This window comes from Cervus canadensis, chromosome 23, assembly GCF_019320065.1.
Source record: "Cervus canadensis isolate Bull #8, Minnesota chromosome 23, ASM1932006v1, whole genome shotgun sequence".
NCBI classification, from domain to species: Eukaryota; Metazoa; Chordata; class Mammalia; order Artiodactyla; family Cervidae; genus Cervus; species Cervus canadensis.
In genome coordinates, this window is record NC_057408.1 from 51,786,964 (window position 1) to 51,807,559 (window position 20,596).

Below are 20,596 nucleotides of genomic sequence, written 5' to 3' on the forward strand. Positions count from 1 at the left end.
CAGGCACGGCTCTGACACCTGGCCCCCGGCTGCACGGCGCCAGGGCTTAGAAGTGGGAACGCACTTACGAGGACTTGTTTCCTTTGGTCCTTTCTTGTATCAGCTCGCCCTTGGGGTTCACGGTGAAGATCCTGCAGTCTGGGACACCCACTTGTCTGTAAGCATAGACGTCCTGCCGCAGGAAACAGAGCAGGGTGGTTACTGAGTTGTTCTCGGGCCCCCTGTGAGCCAGAAGCACTGCATCACAGGAAGCGGCGTATGGAGAACACGTGGAGTTGGGGCAGCCGCCACCCAGGCTGAGCTTTAGACAGACACTGCCTAAAGAGGGAGGCCAACGCACACTGCAGGGAGTGCTTGGGGAGCCAGAGAACGTGGGTGCCAAGGAGACTCCAGGCCCCAGAGTAGGAGAGGGGAAGCATTCGTGGCTGGGGGTTGGGAGAGAGGCAGTGCTCAAGCCATGGATCTGGGGGGCGGATCTAAGGCTCAGCTCAGAATTCACGGAAATGGAACCGAAGCCCCTGGTCGCAGATGGGCATCCTAGGGCAGGTCTCCGCCCCAGTACCTCCCTGCTGTGGGAGGAATCACGCAGATGAAGTGAGCACCCACCCAACACAGCAAACCTCACTGCGCCCACACGCCTGGAGTGAAGACTATGGCCCGCCTACACCCTAAAGCACCGTCCTGTGCACGCTTCCCACGGTGCCCGCATGTGCAGCCCAGAGCAGACACCTACATTTGGGCGGTTCCCAAAGGCAGCGTAGAAGGGCTGCTGAGCTGGGGCAAAGAGATTCTTGATGTCGGTCAGACACTCAATCTTGAACTTCTCCGGCTTCTTTTCTATTACTTCCCTAGGAAAAAGATAGAAGTATCACCACCAAATCCAAAATGGCAGTTTTCCCTGGTATGTGGTCTGAAAACCCACAGCTATCCATTTTGCTAAATCCTTCATAACTGGTATCTTTCTCCATCTCTGCCAGCCTGGCTTTTCTCAGCTGTGTCTGACACAGACCAGGTGAGCAGTGTGTGAGTTAGAGTAACATGGAACTCAGACCCAGAAGGTCTGTAATAGATACAGTCCAGCCAGGCCCCGGCCCCCACAGGTACACACGCATACACACACACACACGCATACACACACATGCACACACACCTGTGGAAGGCAGAAAACAGGCTGCTGGGGGACAGCATGAGGGGGCCGCGGGGCAGGATGGTGCCCTTGTCGTTGACCCAGTGCAGGTAGCCGCGGGTCATGTCGGCCATGCCGATGGCACGGGCCGAGCAGTACAGGAACTTGTAGCCATTCCTGGAAGAGAAGGCGTCCTGTTTAGCCCGTGTGCTTCAGCTAAAGGGGGAGAAATGCATTTTTTCTTTTTAAAGGTCCCAATAAAGTTCCTCTCACCTCCCATGAAAGTCAAATTCCTAAACTTAACACAAGCATCATCAGGATTATAAAGATCTCACCACTCCATGAAAAACACCATGGAGGAGATGTGATTAGGGATTATGCTAAGGTGTCATGTAATAACATATCTACAGAAGCCAATTATAAAGCAAACAAAAAACTAGGGGGTGTCTTTATTGGGACATTCTCAAACTCTGCTTAAGACACTGTAGTTCTGCAGATTGACTTAACTCGGATGTATTAGGATTCCCACAAAGGCCACAGCACTATGTTCTCTCAAAAGGTACTCGATGGAGAAAACCACCTGGCAGATTGATTCCCCCATGCACACATCTATTACCCACTTCAAGAAATACAATTAAAACTACTAACAAAAATTGCAAATGATTAAACTACGGCTACAAACCCAAGTACAGCTGCAACTACTGACACAGGTAGTGCCTACAACTCGCAGCCCTGTGCAAGAACAAGGTGTAACCCGCCAGGCACACGGCTCCTGCCCCACGGGTGGTGGCTCACACTTTCCCTTGCGGGAGGCTCCAGTAAGGAGTGAGAAGGAAGAGTGAGAAAGCTGGATCACAAACAAGATTTCCTGGGACTACTTCTACAGGTCCAGCAAAATCCCAGCTCACTGGCCACAGGGTCAGGCACCTACTCGTTGATGGAATGGTAGAGCTTCGCGATACCCTGGTGCGTCCAGTCTTTGCCCAGCTGCGGAAGAATCTGTCCCAGAGCGTCAGACCTGAGAGGGTGGAAACAGGAGGAGGTGTCAGGAACCAAGCACGTAGAGCCGAGTGTTTGCCCGTTACTGAAACTCCAGCTTCTGTAACAGCAGCCGCTGGGGGCAGGGAGGGGGCCTGGGGGGTGGTGACAGCCCACAAGGCGGTCTCCTTGGTCTGTGTGTGCACAAGCCAAGGACATCACCCAGGAGCTTCTGAGAGCACCACCAGACCCAAGGGCCGGCCCTTCACTCTCAGGGCATTTACGACCACACGGCCTCCTCTTCTCTAACTGCAACAGCTTCTATTTTTTCCTCCCCATGCCAGAATTTGGAGACCGAATAATTAAATCTTTCCAAGAGTTGTTATTATTATGGTCATTTGGCTGTGCCACAAGGCTTGCGGGATCCTAGTTCCCCAACCAGGGACTGAATGAATCTGGGCCCTCACCGGTGAAAGTGCTGAGTTCTAACTTGGCTGCCAGGGGAATTCCCCAAATGTTTTGCCCTTATGTTTGTACGGCCCCACCCACCTCCTCCATCCATAGAATGATTCTGTGGGGACTGCACTAAGGACCTCTCAGTGCATGTAGTTTAAAAAACCCTCCTGATGGTGGCTGGTCACTCAGGTGAGGGAGCCCCTGGCCCTCTGCACACTGCGCTGGGCCCTCCTCTTGCCACCCCAGGGCTCCCGCTTACTTGGTTATAGTCCCATCAATGTCGGAAATGATGACCTTGTCGTTCCAGTTCCACAGGTAAATGGTCCCGGCACAGCGACAGGTGCCTTGATACTGGGTTGTGATACTAAACACGACATCGTTTGGGCCATCCTGGAGGTTCAGTTTCGCCTTTCATAAAAAGTGTAAGAATCAGCAAAATTAGAGCTTTGAAAATTAAAAGTACATCACTTTGATAGAATTACATGCAACAATTAAGTCACACTTTCCAAGAAAATGTGGTCAGAGAAACTGCTTAAGATACAATGTTTCAGAATGGGGGACACATGTACACCAGTTGCTGATTCATGTCGATGTATGGCAAAAGCCACCACAATACTGAAAAGTAATTAGCCTCCAATTAAAATTAATTTTAAAAAGATACAAGGTTACATGAGAAATGATCCTAATCTCTAAAATATATAAATGTGTGTGAACAGACATGGACAAAAATACATGAACAAATTAACTGTTTATTAAAAAAAAAAAAAGGCAAGGAAAAGCAACAGAAAACAGTTTTGGAACAGAGTCAACACTCTCCAGACTGCCAGTAGCATCTCAAGACCCAGCTCTGGGAGGATGGCTCGGGGCTGCACCTGGGGTTCGGGGACTGGGCTGAGGAACCTCGGCCTGAACTGTGTATAAGGTGCCCAAGGGCCCTTCTGACCCCTGCTTCCCGGTCCCCTCCCTGCCACCCGGGACATCCTGTGTACCAGAGATCCTTCCCCTTGGGGCACAGCAGGACCAATTCATACTGAAAATGGGTTAAGGTGAGGAAGTGGGAAATTGACAGGAAGGGGGAGACTGCATCTAGGTAGATGTCATTTCCCTCTGGCTGTGGCTCCTACGAGACAGCGTGGGGCCCAGAGCCAGTCTGGACGTGTCAGACTCAGGCTGAAAACACAGGTGCCCTGGTTCACTCCCAGACACGGAAGTAGGAGGCCTAGGGATGAAGGAGGGGAAAGTGCATCCCAGGGAACCCTGGGGGTCCCGGGGTGGGGCTGCCACTCTCCTGGACACATGTGAGCATTTACATGGCCACGCACTGGGCCGCATGTGAGGCGTGGGGCTGGGCTGACAGAAAGGGAGGCTCGTCAAGGCAACCAGTTACTAAGACTCATGAGACTGGACCCACCCACACCACATGCAACTCACGATCTGGTCTGAGGACAGACGAAGAGACTTCTTATAGGAGGTTGTGCCACTATGGCTTGGGGGTTCTGTGGGAGCGGAGTCCACCTTGATGGACTCTTCCAGTTCCTGGGACCCTTCGTCACTCGATGAGTCATCCTCGGCCGACCTGTCAAACACAGTCTGTTACTGGAGAGGCTGAGGGGCATCTACAGACAACAGCTTTTCATTCAGGATCCCGAAGAGACAGAGAAGTCCCAGATCCACCCAGGAGGAGCCAGACCCAGGGTCCACGTTGCATGATCCACCTCCTCCACGACTGGCCAGGGTCACTCTCCTGCTATGACTGGCTGTTTTCTGCTAGAACCAGTGAATGCTACTAGGTCTGCTGATTCCTGTTGCAAGGGATATGTATGTTTTAAAAGGTACAAGTTATAGAAAGTATGAACACTTACAGTGATTTAAGAGACTAACAAGAAAGATTTTATACAATTCTTTAAAAAGAAGAGGGTAAAGAACAGGAAGATGAACCCAAGAGTCAGGGATGGGAAGAGAACAAAAGATGTGATAGAGGAAGGAACACAGTGGCAGAAACAAGAATGGGTGCATTGTGACCCGTCCCCTCAGGCAGCCAGTCCATGTGTCCAGGGCAGACTCCTCCCAAGAAACGAAAGGGACCCATACCCATCTCTGAGGTTCTGTCATGTCTCCCGCTGTGCCTGACAGCCAGGGAGCAGGGCCCCAGGCACTGCACATCTTATGATTCCCCAAGACCTGCTTCCCAGAGGCCTGCATGTCAGGGGTACCTGTTTTCATGGCTCCAGAGCAGGAGCAAGGTGCTTAGGAAGCAGCAATGAGTATCCTAACTCTAAGCTGATGATACATATATACAGACATAAATATATTTTTGGCCACACCACATGGTTCGGCTTGTTGGACCTAGTTTCCTGACCAAGGGTCGAACTCAGAGCCCCACCAGTGAGTCTTGAGTTCTGACCACTGGATCACCAGGGAATTCCCTAAGCTGATGATATTCTTCAAGAAAAGCAGAAGTTATCTGTTAACCGAGTGACACAATGAGGCCAGTGACTGTCCACTGAACAAAACATTTCTGACGAAGAATTACACAAATCTGTCAAAGTCACCTGCCGCTGGCCGGCTCCTTCGCGCTTGATGGCCGGTCACTGGGCGGTGGGACCTCCACTTTCCCTTCCTTGGCCTCTGGCAGCTGCAACGACAGGATGACAGTGATGATGAGCAGCTCTCGCCCTACTGACGGAGCAAAAAACCATCAGCAGCTCCCTCCAGGAATCAGCAAAAGCACTGTCTGAATCCACAAGTTAAAAACACTTAAGAAACAGACTTCCTCTAGTTTGAGCCAAAAGGACAGAAACCTGAGAGAGAAGTCATACGCTGTGTGTGCGAAAAGCTGCTGCCACCAAGCCAGGGGTGAGGACTGTGATAGGGCATCAGCTCCGCCACACAGCATATCACCTGGCCACACCCACGAGGCCCGGGCGGGGACCGAGGGCACGGGGTCCCCGCCTCCTGGGGGCACAGCTCCACCCCTCACCAGCCCCGCGCCTGCGGTCTGGTGCTGGGGCCTCTCCTGGGGGCGGACGTGACGTCACGGCGCAGCTCCACCCCTCACCAGCCCCGCGCCCGCGGTCTGGTGCTCCGGCCTCTCCTGGCGGCGGACGTGACGTCACGGCGCAGCTCCACCCCTCACCAGCCCCGGGCCCGCGGTCTCGTGCTCCGGCCTCCTGCCGGTACACAGGAGTCCACATCCCGGCACCGCTGGGCGGCAGTGAAGGTGACGGGTGACGCACGCGAAGCGCCAGTATCTGACCTGCACAAGTGGCTGTTCACACACGGTGCCGACTATTGTGAAAGAGCATCATGGAGCCCAAATGGGACTTCCCTGTGCTTGGCAAAAAAGGGTTTCTGGATAAATCAAAGAGTCATTCTTCTCAGCCCACTTCCAGCTCGGTTACCTGCTTGGTTATGCTCTCCCTCTTACGCCAGAACCACCAGCGGCCAGATTTCTTTGGCATCTTATCTTTGACCCAGGACTCGACTGTGGCCTGCAAACAATGAACGCAGGTTAGCCCAGCATCTTGGTCACAGGGCACTCGACCCCTCTACCCTCAACCAGAGGACGGTGACGATGCCTCCACCCGCCGGCGTCCTCTCTCGTGGCTGTTCCGTGCTGTCAGGCCAGGTGGTCTGGCCCCTCTTAGGGGCTGGCAGGTGGGCTGCTCTCCCTTCTCTGCCTTCTCGAGTTATGAGGACCAACCGATGATGTCACCTTGGTGCACAGATTCTAAGCTTCAGCTTCTACGTAACAGGCTCATTAGCCATAAGCTGAAGGAACCACACTGACGCCATGCTTCCAGGGGCCATATCACCTTCTTCTTACTGCTCCTTTCCATATTAATGGGAAGAAATGTTTTTATCCTATATTTAACTAACAGTTAGTGAAATCTCTCAACCTTGACACACAATCAGAAACTGGTATAAATATCTAGCAAAAATGACAGATATGGCAGCCGAGCCAATTTCCTGGGTTTCTGGGCATGAGATGATTTGAGTGATGGTATTAACTTTATAATATTAAGTAAAACAGAACAGCACCCAGTTCAGAGACATGCACACACGGATTCTCAAAGCGCTGTGTGCTGCAGACATTTCTGGGGAGCGACAACTCACCTTGGGCAGGCTCTTCTGGAAGACCTGAAGGCTGAGGACCATGGGGGCCGCCAATGCCCAGCTGTAGTAACTGTGAGAGGAAAGCCAGGCATGACCGTCAGAGAGAGCAGAGGGCGGGAAAGGACGCAGAAATGCCAATAACAAAGTCCTTATTCTTTCCAGTGAAGACGTGATCAGCTCAGTGTCTTGCCACATAAGCAATCTCTGCTTCGAGCCAAACTTCTCCAAGCAGGGAAGAAGCACAATGTGTAAAACAGAGCAGCATTTCAAGCCTCACTTGAAAATAAAGCTGAAGCTTCTTCAGCTTCACTCCAAAGTCGCTGCCCATGTATATGAAATGGGCATAGTGCGAAAGAGTATAATACTTAAAAATTACATAGCACTTAGGGCCAGAAAAACCTGCAAGAATATTTAACAATTATAAACAATGAAAAAGCAAGAGCATTTACCGGTTATATATCCGTATCACAAGGTTGGGATTGTCTATGAGTCCAGGGTTTTCTGCAAATTCATGGTACGTAATGATGTGCTCCATAAATTTCTCTGTAAGGTAACAGTTATCCATCTGGTTAGAGATTACATGAATAAACATCCACATGAGCTTATTATAATACTCCCTTCACACTCAGACAACAGGATCAAAAAAATACTTCAAAACAAACAAAAAAACCCAACAACTATCTTTTCTATGAGAATCAACAACAAATGGTAGATGTTTGTGGTTTTTTTTTTTTTCCTGGACAAGAAAAAGAACACTTCTTTTCTACTGCCCCTCTTCTACCACTCTTCCCACAGTAGTGAAAAATCAAAACCAAAAACCAAACAAATAAAAAAAAACAGGAGAAAGGGATAAGCTAGGGACTTTGAGGCAAATAGATCACAGATGTGAGAGGGAGGGAGACATGAAGGCCCGGGTTCGCACACACTCAACTCCATAACCAGCGAAAACTGCTGAGCTTCATTCTCATAAGCAGGTGTGAAACCCTTGACCGGCGGGCAACTTCTAACAGCATAACTGGGGAATGTTCGTGGGGTCTTACAGCCGTAAGTGTACAAGTGCAGCTACATGAGAAAACCACCCAAGCATTTTACAGTGCTTGGAGGGAGAAGCCAAACAGCAGAATTTGGCTGAGGGTCTCTCAAGAAGAAACAAATCCCGAGTTCCTGCAGAACAAACGAGGGTCAAGCGTGACTTTCTGTCCCCTGTTCCCAGAGGCTATCCTCTAATTCAGAGAAAACTCTAATAACAGGAAACTGTCGCTGGGATTGTTCCTCCTGGTCATCTATGTACTATTTGCTTGCCATTTCTGCCTCCCCCAATAACAAACGCTACCCTAAGTTAATGGTCTTTTAAGCGTAAGTTTTACAGTTTTACATAAATTGTATGTCCCCTCCTCCACCCTATTTTTTAAAGGGAGGGCTTAAGAGGATTCTAACGTGACCTAACTTTGTCCCTAGAAGGAACCACTGGCCATAACACACTCAGTTTCTTGCAAAAAGTAAACAGAAGTAAGAGATGGAAAAGTGATCACCCCACGACCCCAAGAAGAGGAGGATTTAGGGAGTTCCAGCCGAGAGGCCCAGGGCAACCCAGCCTGCCACACACACAAGACAAAAGATGACGTTAGTCAGAAAATCTTTCCTTAGAGGAAAATCCATCAAGGGCCACCAGCCAAAGTGAGAAAACATGAAGAGTTCAGTTTACAAAAGGAGGTAAGGCCAGAAAGGCTGAAGAACTGGCTGCAACAGCCGGACACACAGGTGCTCAAGTCCCGCAGGGTTGTTGGAACCAGCCCTGCTAAGCAACCCCCTTTCTCATGAGCAACTTGACTCTCCTGGGCCAAGCCTCAGACAAGAGTAGCCCCTTCTACTTTTGCCAGAAAGACCATTTCGCTCAGCAGACAGCTTTGGCAACGTGAGGCCCTCCTCTCATGCTCAGACTGGGGGCTGCCAGGTCCCAGCCCGACAATTATTCTAGCAACTTCACAGGAGAGAAGGCGGCTGGGGCTGAGCTGACCCTGGCCCCCCAGTACAGGGGGCCGCCTGAGAACTGGCCCCCAGGCCCAGAGCCCTCCCACCCACCAACACGCGGGGTCACCCCAACACGAGGCACCTAAATGAGGGGCGGAGGGAGACCCCGCCACCTCCATGAGAGCCCAGGGCTGCGTTCCCAGCACGGCTCCACCACCCAGGGCGGACGAGGCTGCCCGCCTACCTTTGGAGATCTCTCCGTTCTCGCTGAGGCCGCCGCAGAGCGACAGGGTGACGTCGGGCAGGTCCATGGCGGAGTCCGAGAGGCACTCGGTGCCGCTGTCGGCCGCTGCGCTGCCCACCGACTGGGGGGACTGGGAGCCGGACAGTGTGTCGGACTCGGGCCACTGCCGGGAGCCGGGCTCCGACTCGCTGTGGGGAGAAAGGCACCGGCCGTCACACCCCTGCCGTGAGCCCGACGGCCAAGCTCAGGGCTCCCTCCCATGGAGGCGACTTTGCTCAGGCAGCGTTTCAGACTCCTACCCTAGACGATGCCGACACAACCCAACAGCACTGCTGAGGAGTTAACTCAACACAGTAAACGCGCACACACCAGTCAGTCAGTCATGTGGACCTTTCAGGGATGGCCTTTCTGACTTAAATGAAAGGGATGAAAGAGTTACAAGCATTTATTTACATGACAAAAATGACAGGGTAAGAAAAACGTGATGTCTGGAAACCTTCTGATCTTAACTTCTACAGACGGCTGTGGTACTATACTCAACTCGTAGAAAATTGCTGTAGTCCAAGGTTGTATTACTGTTAAAAACAAGGCTTTTCTAAATTCATTTGTTACTTCATGAAAACAAAACAAAGAAATTAACCAAGTAAAAATTCTCAGGAGGCTGGACACATCTCAAGAAAACAGTGCACCAAGAAACCAGAAATAAACTGTTCCTACACACAGGTGAGCCCCAGAACCAAAGTCGAGGTTACTCAATGTTCTCAGTTTTCTAAACAAGGCGTGGAAGCCAGGTTTTAGAAGCTGATCCTAAAGGAAACTTTTCGTAATGGAGCATAAATTTAAGAGAAAAAGGACGGGGAAATGACACCTTACATCTCTTAGTCACGTTTCCTGCTCTACACCTTTTGGAGATACTTAATGTCACTGAAATACATCTAGAATTATTAAATTCTTTTATTTTTAGAAAAAAATCTGAAATTTGAGCAGCAGATGGCAGCAGAGTACAGATAAGTCCTAAAGAGAAAGCAGCTTCAAACACGACCATGTTTTGCACTTGAGCCTCTGAAGAGAAAATTCTGGTGTTTGGGACTGAGTGATGCACACCCACAACACAGTTTTGAGATTAATCGCATCAACAGAATGTGCTGCTAACTGGAGACGGTGAACAAGCCAAGGCCACCTAAGCAGCAAACCCCGCTGCTGTGCTGGGGCCCAGCAAGGCTGACCTCGGGGTGAAACACAAGCACCACGTCCTCACCCTCCCGGGCGCACGGGTGGTCCCCTGCAGTCAGGTGTAGCCATGCGATCAGACAACTGTGTTGTCCCTGTGGACAGAAGGCGTGTGCTGCCTCCTTCCCAAGCCAGGCCCCTGAAAACTGTGCCCCCGACGGCCCTCCCCTTTCCCTGTCGAGGCCCCACGGGGACGGCGGAGCCTCAGGATGGGAGGGGCTGGTGCTCCAGAGCCCCCATGTGCAAGGCCCCCATCAACACTATCACATGAGCAAGAAATGAACTGCAGCCATCAAGCCACTGAGGTCGTGAGTTTTATCAGATAAAGCAGCTGGTGTGACCCTAAGCGACACCCCTGCTGAATACATGGAGGACGTTCAACAACGGGCCGCTAGAACCACCAGACTGTGTGCTTCAGGGTCAAGTTCAGCTCTAGTTACAAACACTAGCTCTTCAGTCAGGGTGCCGGTGACCACGATGATAAAATGAATGCCTGTGAGCATTCCAGCAGCCTCACTGTCTTGCTTCCAGAAACAATCACTCATGATGTGAGCAGCTATGGGCCCAGATGGTCAGGCTACAACCGCACAGGTGGCCCCAGTGCAGCAGTCAGGCTCCCCGTGTTTTAAAAAAGGAAACTAAATGTCTTATATTTGTCCCAAGGTAAACAAATGATTAAGGACCGGGAAGTCAGAAACAAAGAGGTAATGTCAAGATAGCTTACGTTTTAACTTTCTAAATGAAAAAAAAAAAAAAAAAAAAAACACACCAGTTTCAGTTCTCTCCCCTTAAAAACCCAATTACTACTCCAAACAAAGGGGAGAAAGTTAGGAGGACGTTTTAAGGATCCTACAAAAATATCTGTAAATATTAAGTATCCTCACATCAATCCTGTCTTTCTATTTTAAATAAAACCTTCAGATATGCTTTTCAATAATTTATTTAAAAGTGTTTAATTATGTGTGACTATGGCTCAGTGTATTCAAGCCATGAGAACATGGGGAAAAGTAAACACTGTTCTTTGTGATCACAGAATATTATTTAATAAAATGGAATTTCCCCAAGAATGGAAATGGCCTTGGGAAAACTGCCCAAGTCTATCACTGCTAAAATTTTGGTGTTATTCCAAGCGGGGAGTCACAGAGGAGGAAGGGATGGTTTGGAAAGGAGGAAGGGAAGTCTGGAAAGGCCCTGGAAGGGGCCCCACCAGATCCAGGCCTGAGTAAGTGGGGCCTCACTGAAGAGTGGAGGCCTGCTTTGTAAAGTGTCTCTGAATAAAGATATACCACCTCTAAACATATAATAAAGGAAACAATGCTAATGAACAGGAAGAGCTAATCTGATGTTACATCCACGTTACGCCCTTACTACATGAGCTTGACGGGGGCACCTTCTCACTGTACTGAACATTTCTTCATAAATAGGTAAAAGACAACATAGGCACAATTTCTGGATTTTCCATTTCCAAAATCTGAAGCAAGGATTCAACTTAGCTGAAAGAGACCAGCCCCTCACTCCTTTTTCTAATGCTTTGCTCTGGAAACATCTAGAACATTTCAGAGTTGCCAACTGTGCAGTATAAACCCACTACCTTTTGGGGAAATAGAGAGCTGCAACCTCAGGTTCCAGCGCCTTCAGGTCGTCCAGGTAAATATCATCAGGCCCCTGGTGTTGGCTTCTCTTGTGGACACCTGGTTTTTGTAAGAAAAACACATCAGAGATGAGAACCTGTTTACTTTTCATTTACAACTGCAAGAAAACAAAGGTTTGCAGACAATAAAACCAACCATGACCGGAACTGCAGTGTACTTTTAAAGGCATCATCTAACCTTTCTGCACTGCTGTTTCTCACCCATCCAGGTGAGACAGCCCAGCACTCCTGATAGCTGTCCAATAAACACGGGCTGAGTCTCGCGTTCTTTCACCTTCTCTCATGTGAATCCTGGGCCCTAAGTCATTCACACCTGACAGTATGGTTTCTCTTTATACATGAACGTGCACGAGTGCTCAGCTGCTTAGCGGTGTCCGACTCTTGGCGATCCCATGGACTACAGCACACCAGGCTTACCTGTCCTTCACTATCTCCCCCAAAGCTTGCTCAAACTCACGTCCATTCAATAGGTGATGCTACCTAACCATTTCATTCTCTGATGCCCCCTTCTTCTTTTGCCCTCAATCATTTCCAGCACATTAGGGTCTTTTCCAATGAGTTAGCTCTTCATATTAAGTGGTCAAAGTATTCGAGCTACAGCTTCAGCATCTATCCTTCCAATAAATATTCAGAGTCAATTTCCTTTAGGATTGACTGGTTTGATCTCCTTGCAGTCCAAGGGACTCTCAAGAGTCTTCTCCAGCACCACATTAGAAAGCATCCATTTTTCAACACTGAGCTTTCTTTATGGTACAACTCCCACATCCCTACATGACTACTGGAAAAACCATAGCCTTGACAAGATGGCCCTTTGTCAGCAAAGTAATCTCTCTGCTTTTTAATACGCTGTTTAGGTTTGTCATAGTTTTTCTTCCAAGGAGAAGCATCTTTTAATTTTGTGGCTGCAGTCACCATCCACAGTGATTCTGGAGCCTAAGAAAATAAAATGCTACTGCTTCCACTTTTTCCCCATCTATTTGCCATGAAGTGATAGGACCAGATGCCATTATCTTAGTTTTCTGAATGTTGAGTTTTAAGCCATTTTTTTCACTCTCCTCTTTTACCCTCATCAAGAGGCTCTTTAGTTCCTCTTTGCTTTTTGCCATTAGAGTGGTATCATCTGCATACCTGAGATTGTTGATATTTCTCCCAGCAATCTTGATTCCAGCTTGTGCTTCATCCAGACCAGCATTTTGCGTGATGTACTCTTCACAGAAGTGAAATAAGCAGGGTGACAATATACAGCCTTGTTGTACTCTTCCAAATTTTGAACCAGTCAGTTGTTCCATGTTAGATTCTGTTGCTTCTTGATCTGCACACAGGTTTCTTAGGAGGCAGATGAGGTGGTCTGGTATTCCCATCCCTTTAAGAATTTTCCAATTTGTTGTGATCTACACAGTCAAAGGCTTTAGGATGGCCAATGAAGCAGAAGTAGATTTTTTTCTGGAATTCCCTTGCTTTTCTTTATGATCCAATGGATGTTGGCAATTTGATCTCTGGGTCCTCTGCCTTTTCTAAAATCCAGCTTGTACATCTGGAAGTTCTTGGTTCACATACTTCTGAAGCCTGGCTTCCTTGGTGGCTCAGATGGTAAAGAATCTGCCTGCAATGCAGGAGGCCTGGGTTCAAACACTGGGTCAGGGGAATGCCCTGAAAATGGGAATGGCAAGCCACTCCAATATTCTTGCCTGAAGAATCCCAAGGACAGAGTAGCCTGGTGGGCCACAGTCCATGGGGCCACAAAGAGTCAGAAGTGACTGAGAAACTAACACTTAAAGGGATTAATTTTACTCCTAATTTGACTTTAATACCTCCATAATTTCTTCAGAGAATGCTTCTCAGCAGCCATGGCCGGGAGAGAGAGGAGGTCAGAGTTGGCACCATGGGGAAGCCACACTAACCACAGCCCCACCCCACCCTGATGTGGCAGGTCCCAGTTGGGAGGAGGGGGCCCCGTGTATCACCTGAAACCCTGAAATAATTTACTACCTAGATTCAGAGCTGCCGAGGTCAAATCAAAGCCCCGATTACCTCTCTTCTTGGAGGGTGAGTCGATCTTAGCAGCTGGTCGAGCTTCCGAGGGCGCCTCCACGAAGTGGGGTGAGGGAGGCAGGCGGGGGGCATCCAACCCCGCGGGGGGCTCCCGAGGGCTGGCTGCTGAGGCTGCTCCGCCATGCTGCTTCCCTGGGGCTCGCGGCTTGGGCTTCACGATGGTGCAGACCGTCTCCCCCATGGAAGCGTCCTTCTCGACCTCACTCAGGAGGCTGTCCTCGCTGGGGATCACCCGGAAGTGGGTGTTTTCTGACGGCGTGATCATCGCTGTCCTGGGGTGATACTCGGACCGCTCCCGTTTGCTGACCTGAAACGCGCATTGTTTCAACGTTAAACTACTGTTGAGGGTGTCTGTTAACTGTTTCCTAACCTGGATACTGGTGCATGTGTTAATTTTATTTATAACTAGCACACAACCACTAAGCACATAATTTTGTATGTGTAAAACAGTGCATAATTAAATAGTGGGAAAAAACTATTAACTGCATTTTGTTCACTGTTATGACACTTACAAATGCACTATAATTGTTCTACTATAAAGATCTAAGCACTGGAGAAGACGGAACACGTGAACATTTCAGATGACAGAGGGAGAACACTTGATCACTCCAGGGAATTGAGGCCGGCCTGCACTATACCTCAAGGCCCTGTCACAAAAACGTAAAAGGCAAAATGTGTATTTTCAAAACGCTACACGGTCGGAACATTTTTTTTTTCCTCTCAAGAAAAGCATCGTTCCAATTTTTTCTTCTTTCACTAAGAGCTGACAAAAAAAGCTTTCATAATCGATTGCCTATTTAAACTTTCAGTGGAAGTTTTACTTTGCTTTAGGTACTTTAAAAATTTTTCTGATTAAAATGTTAAATTAACGGTCAACATTATTTACTACACTGCTGGATTCCTTCTGTTGTGAACATAGCATGAACGTTATAGATGGTGTTAATGTGGCTTCACTCATGTGACCGCACGAGGGCGCCATCCCCCTTTCACTCCCGTCACTGGTGCAAAAACCGCCCTCCACCTCCAGCAGGGAACCCTCTACCTTGGTGGACTCCGGGAACCCGCCCCAGGTCCACTCCATGTGGGACTCAGATCTGAGCAGGCTCCCAGCAGGCTTCACTTCCAGCTCTGAGTCACTCTTAGGACAGGCCACTGGGGGGTAGGGGCTGCAAACACAGACAGAGAAACGTAATGATGTTACAGTTGGGAATTTCGGTCTTGCTGAGCTGAACAGAGGAAAAGAAATACAGAGAAATAGAAGTCTGAACATGTCAATTTCACCTGCAGATACGAAACGGCTACTTTTTCCACTTGAGTTCTTTAATAGTAATAAAAACAATGCCAACTAGCATTTATTGTGGACTTGCCGGGTCCTCAATAATGTAATTATCCCACTTGATTCTCACGAGAAATCAATGAGAAAGGTAATTTTATGAGAGAAAATGCATGGAAAGATGGGAAAGTTAACATAATACAGAGAGAAACTGGATTTGAACACAAGTGTGACTGCATGTTTCTTCATGGTATTACCCAGTTACATAGTAAGCAGTTCACACCAACAAGAACTGTAGAGGGTCAGATTCTATGCTGATTGAACAGGTCCATGCTGGCCAGCCCTGAGAATATGTCAGATCAAGTTTAGGAACAAGGTAATTACTGAGGGGGAAGGTCCATACTTGTGTGGAAAGCACATCTTAATTCCTCTTCTGTATGGAAGACATGGATGCATCAACATGTGGAGTAACAGAAAAGCTACTCAGCTTATCCTTCCTGTAAGAAATGAAGCCATCTCCAGAACACTTACTTGTCTAAAGGGGACCAGTCTCCATCAGACAAGGGGTAGTGGTCTCCGGAATGGAAGAGCAGGGGCTCCTTATGTTCTTCTTCCTTTAAGGAAGCATTTGAAGATCTTCTGTGAAAGAAAAAAAAAAAAAATCACAGAGACAGAACAATGTCACTCACACCAGGTTTATAATATCCCCCAATTATGACACACTGTCTAAATGATACAAAAGAAGAAAGTCAAATGAACAATTAATAACTAAGTCTCTTAAAAGGGAAATCCATGGACTGAGGAGCCTGGCAGTCTACAGTCCGTGAGATTCAAAGAGGCAGACGTGACTGAGCCACTGACACGACCTTCCACGAAGGAGAAAGGGGTTCACTGCTGCCACCTACTGGACACCACTGCAATCACCATTCAACGGTGGGGTAACAGGAGGGACAGAAAAGATGTGACTAAAAACTCCTTTTTACATCTGGTAGGGGTGCTTGACTCAGAGGCTACAAGAAGCAAACTAAGGCTTTATTGTATATTGCATCCAGTCCTTACAAATCTGAAGCAGTAAAATCCTACCTTAGGTATTACTTAATCAAGGACCTAGAGGAGTTCAGTAACTTGCCCAAAGTAAAAAAGCTAGTAAGTAGTTGGATTCAAAGCTAGAAAGCCTGTGTTCTTTCCACTACACTCTCCTGCATGTTACAGAAAATGGAAGCAAGCAGACAGCTGAAGACAAAGCTATGGCTTAAAAATTCAAAAATACAGGAAAAAAACTCTTAAAAACCTGGAACTTATTTTCAGTCTGAGAACTTTCTCTAAGTTAGAATCTGCAGGATTCTAGGGATATGAGGAAGATGACACAAAAGTATGATAGATGCTTTTAAAATTCATTCTCAGACCTTGGAACTGTAGACGACTGAACTACTGCTAATAAGGTTTGAATTAATTTGCCCTTTGGTTTTCCTGATTTGCTGAGTTAACAGAACTAACTTGCCACATAACCTTGAAAACGTCCCTCAGAAGCACTGAGGGTATTAGTTTTTCATCTTTAGTTAGAAATTTGTCCCTTGTCCTGTGTACTTGACAAGAGTCAATGTGAGATTCGTGTGGTGTATCATGTTGAGAGCACTGCAGATGTAGAAAAACTCTGAAAAGTTCAGACACTAAATATGATACAAATTCAAGAGCTCCTTATAGAAACTTTAATTTTCTACCAGGACAGACATGAGAATATCTATCACTTAATTTGCTAGATGAAAAATACAGATAGAAATCATTTTATTAATTTGTATTATCTCTTCTTTACATCTTAATTCAATATGCTGCTCTGCTTTACCACCAACTCTGATACGTAACTATTTTTCCTTTTGGCTGCATTTCCTAATTCAGGTTTTCCTAACCCTCATCTCTTTTGTCTCAGAAAGACTGAGCTCTGGCAAACCACCTCATTTAAGAGGAAACATAAAAATATATGTAAAAGGCTGATATCCAGTTAAAAATACTGCATTTGTTAAAAGAGGAGTTTGCAATGGTAAAAGCAGAAAGGGAAATCATTTGCTATGAAAAGTCCTTATCTGCCAAATTTGAAAGGGTAGTACAGCCTGGCCTATTACTATTCACATATTTGAAAGAGGTTTGAAAAGAGCAACATAAATGCCATGGGAATTTTTTTCTTAAAACGTATCTTTGGAATATATTTCACCACAGTATAAAAGATGGGGTTTCCCAGGTGGCTCAGACAGTAAACAATCTGCCTGCAATGTTGGAGACCTGGGTTCAACCCCTGAGTCAGGAAGATCCCCTGGAAAAGGGAATGGCTACCCTCTTCAGTATCCTGGCCTGGAGAACTCCATGGACAGAGGAGCCTGGTGGGTTACAGTCCGTGGGGTCGCAAAGAGTAGGACATGACTAAGTGACTCACACACACACATACACAGGGTCGCAAAGCGTAGGACACAACTAAGACGACTAAGCGACTAACACACGCACAGACGGGGTCACAAAGAGTAAGAGACGACTAAGCGACTATCACACAGACACATGGGGTTGCGAAGAGTAGGACACGACTAAAACACACACACACACACACACACACATGGGGTTGCGAAGAGTAGGACACGACTAAAACACACACACACAGACACAGACACACACAGTAAACCAAGAAACACAGCAAAGCAGACTAGATCTAATAAAATATTGAGAGAGAAAGAGACCAGGCACCATTAAGAATTTACAAGCCCTGGAAGGCAGGACATGTCTTCTCTGGGCAGATCTGGACAAAAATAGGATTCGTTAGCTCATATCCATCAGAGTGATGGAAAAAGCTGCTGATGCTGAGGTTCCCTTTAGTCCTATGACTCACGAAAACCTGCCGAGCATGTTCAAAATGCACACGTACCCAAGGACAGGGAGCCAGGAGGCTGACCGTGAGGGGCTAACTAAGCCTGTGGTGCGGGGATGTAAGGGAGGGTACTGACAAGAGCGTGAGGAAGAGCAGCGCTGACTCAATGCTGAAACGCAGCACAAACATCTACATCAACCCTCAACAGCAGAGGATCTGCGGACGGACAGATGGCCTAATGCTGGTCAGGGTGGCGGGGGAGGCCCAGCTGAAGTTTGCCGATAGTATGCCTGGAGCACTTCAGGCTTCACAGACAACCCCCAACATCACAGCTCCAAGTTCAGCTTTATAGTATAAAACAATTACTTTTCTCATTCAAAAGCCAAGAGAGGTTCCAAGATGTTTACAACTATTGATTCAATGAACTGTACACTTAGATCCATGAGTATTACTGTATGTAAATACACCCCAGTTTCTAAAGCACAGGGACAAAAACCAACAGAAAGTCAAAGTCAGTGGCCTGAATCATCTACATGGATAAATCAGAGGGACTAAAGGAGCTTTCGTCTATTCAGCTGGCAGCACGTATGTAAGAGATAAGGGGTTGCCAATGACCAGGGCCGAAGTTCACCGCTGACACCAGCTGACCCTTGCCCTCAGCTGAGGGTCAGTCAGTCCATCTCAGCGTGACTAATGATCAAGTTTGCTTCTGGAATCAGGACACGCCCCATAAAAGACCCCCGTTGACAGGGCAGAAGGGGGCTGGTCAGTGTCTGTTTTGTGCAGCAGAATGAAGGGGAGGGGAAGGGGGCATGGAGACCCTCATCCCTGCAGACTGACACGGGCGTCCTCTGAGGCCAGAGATGGTCAGGAGGGGAGCAGCGGCCTCTAGCCCCTGCACTCAGCTCCCATATGGAAGCCTGTCTGCCCTGGTGGATAGAAAGCAGAGATGCCTTTCTGACAGTGTGGTTGTAGTCCTACACTGTGGTCTCTGCTGGGTGTTTAAGCGTCTCCATTGCACATCTGCCCTGGAGACGGTACACAGCAACACCCGCACGAAAACCCTCCTCCTCCCCAGAGTCACCTGTGTCCAGGTGCGTGGTTTTCAGGGCAGACTCACACATGGACATCTTTCCTTCTGTCCCTCCCACCTACCTTGCCGACTGGGCCCCCTTGTCATCGTCGGAGCTCAGGTCCACACCCATGGTGTCCTCGGCAGGGGGCGACACGGCCTGCTCCTCCTTCTTAATGTCCTGTTTGCATTTCTTCCTTCTTCGTTTTTTCTTTTTCACAGAACTGGGGGTGAAGACTGTCTCTGCTTCCAGGATGTGGGCAACATCCGAACTCTGAGGAGGTCTTTCATTTCCACCTGGTTTCACCAAATGGCTGTCAATGTCTGTAAAGAACTGATCTTCAGTAGGGATTGGTGAGGTGGCCAGGTAAGCAGGGAGCTTCTCCTTAAAGAGAACATGAGAAAGAAGAGTCTGACAAACCCTATGGTGAATCAAAACAGCAGTGATTCTGGCTGAGCCAAACCTCATAGTGGTACAAAGAACACCGACCTAGTTCCCAAAGGTGAGAAAGTCGCACTGACCACCACCTGCCTATGTTTCCACTCCCTGCACAGCTGAGCCTTAGCGCGTGTGGGTCCATGTGGCTGAACACAGTGGAGGAGGGACATGCCGGGTCAGCACAGGGCACGTGGAAGCTCAGCCAGAGCAGATTCACTGTTTGGGGGTGGGGGCAGGTGAGCTGAATGTGCATTAGCACGAGAAAGATTCGAGAAACGAACGTCCATACCACGGACTATCATGCAGTGATGGAAAGGACGAAGCTCGATCTAGAACTTCTGACTCAGCAGGGATGTTGATAACAACAGTGGGAGAAACAAAAGGTCAGTAAGTGGAAGCCAGAGGGATTCTGGTAATGTTTATCCCTCTTTAAACTGTGAGCCGCTGGAAAAGTAGGGCTTCTCTTCATGGTCTGTGTGGAGAGTAATGATTCTAGTGTTGTTGGATGAACTGCAATTTGTAATTTTTAAAGAAAAGCACATTATGCTAAAGAAAATCTGACCAATTGGGTCATATGCAGAATAGGAAAAAAAGGCTGGAAAGCTGCCACTCTGCTGAGCAGTTTTAAATGGAATCATGAGAAGTGACATGTGAAGCAGGCAACAGACTCTGAGCACCCAGTCCTTTCACTGCCAGATTTACAGGGAGCCTTGTCAGCGTGACAGGTTACATCAGAGATGTTCATTCTTGTGATAACTCACTGCTTCTTTCTGCCTTTCGTCTGTGTCTCTGACATGGAAAATTTTTCTCCAGGGCAAGTAAATGCAAATAAGACAACATGAAAACAAGTAATTAAGATACTAGGAGACACACTGGTCTGGTAGGTTCCCCTTCATAATCACTGGTTCCTGCTGCCTTCCATACCAGTACTGACGCTGCCGGCTTCCAGCCCCGAGTGAACAATGATGAACAATCTCATTCCACTGTTGTTTTCCTTTGGGAATTTATGGCATCAAGCTAGCAGTTCATCTTCACAGCCAAAAAAAAGTAGCGTTGTGTCCTTAATAACTTGAAGCTATTGTTTTTGCTCTGAGATTTTATTCTCTACAATGAAAGATTTAATGATGCCCCCTAAGA

At 48.0% G+C, this 20,596-nt stretch overlaps 1 protein-coding gene across 3 annotated transcripts in view; it reads right to left on the reverse strand.

The window, feature by feature from the left end:
* Window positions 1–20,596, reverse strand: part of LPIN2 (lipin 2) — a 77,315-nt gene that overhangs the window by 3,270 nt on the left and 53,449 nt on the right. For all 3 annotated transcript variants that reach the window (XM_043444546.1, XM_043444547.1, XM_043444545.1), the window contains exons 4-19: window positions 19,104–19,405; window positions 15,629–15,736; window positions 14,867–14,990; window positions 13,804–14,131; window positions 11,713–11,812; window positions 8,892–9,079; window positions 7,126–7,219; window positions 6,677–6,746; window positions 5,962–6,051; window positions 5,113–5,195; window positions 3,992–4,136; window positions 2,820–2,968; window positions 2,058–2,144; window positions 1,151–1,303; window positions 734–848; window positions 69–172 (exon numbers count right to left, since the gene is read on the reverse strand). In XM_043444546.1, coding sequence (XP_043300481.1) covers window positions 69–172; window positions 734–848; window positions 1,151–1,303; window positions 2,058–2,144; window positions 2,820–2,968; window positions 3,992–4,136; window positions 5,113–5,195; window positions 5,962–6,051; window positions 6,677–6,746; window positions 7,126–7,219; window positions 8,892–9,079; window positions 11,713–11,812; window positions 13,804–14,131; window positions 14,867–14,990; window positions 15,629–15,736; window positions 19,104–19,405 — 2,240 coding nt within the window. The remainder of the gene's footprint in view (window positions 1–68; window positions 173–733; window positions 849–1,150; window positions 1,304–2,057; window positions 2,145–2,819; window positions 2,969–3,991; window positions 4,137–5,112; window positions 5,196–5,961; window positions 6,052–6,676; window positions 6,747–7,125; window positions 7,220–8,891; window positions 9,080–11,712; window positions 11,813–13,803; window positions 14,132–14,866; window positions 14,991–15,628; window positions 15,737–19,103; window positions 19,406–20,596) is intronic.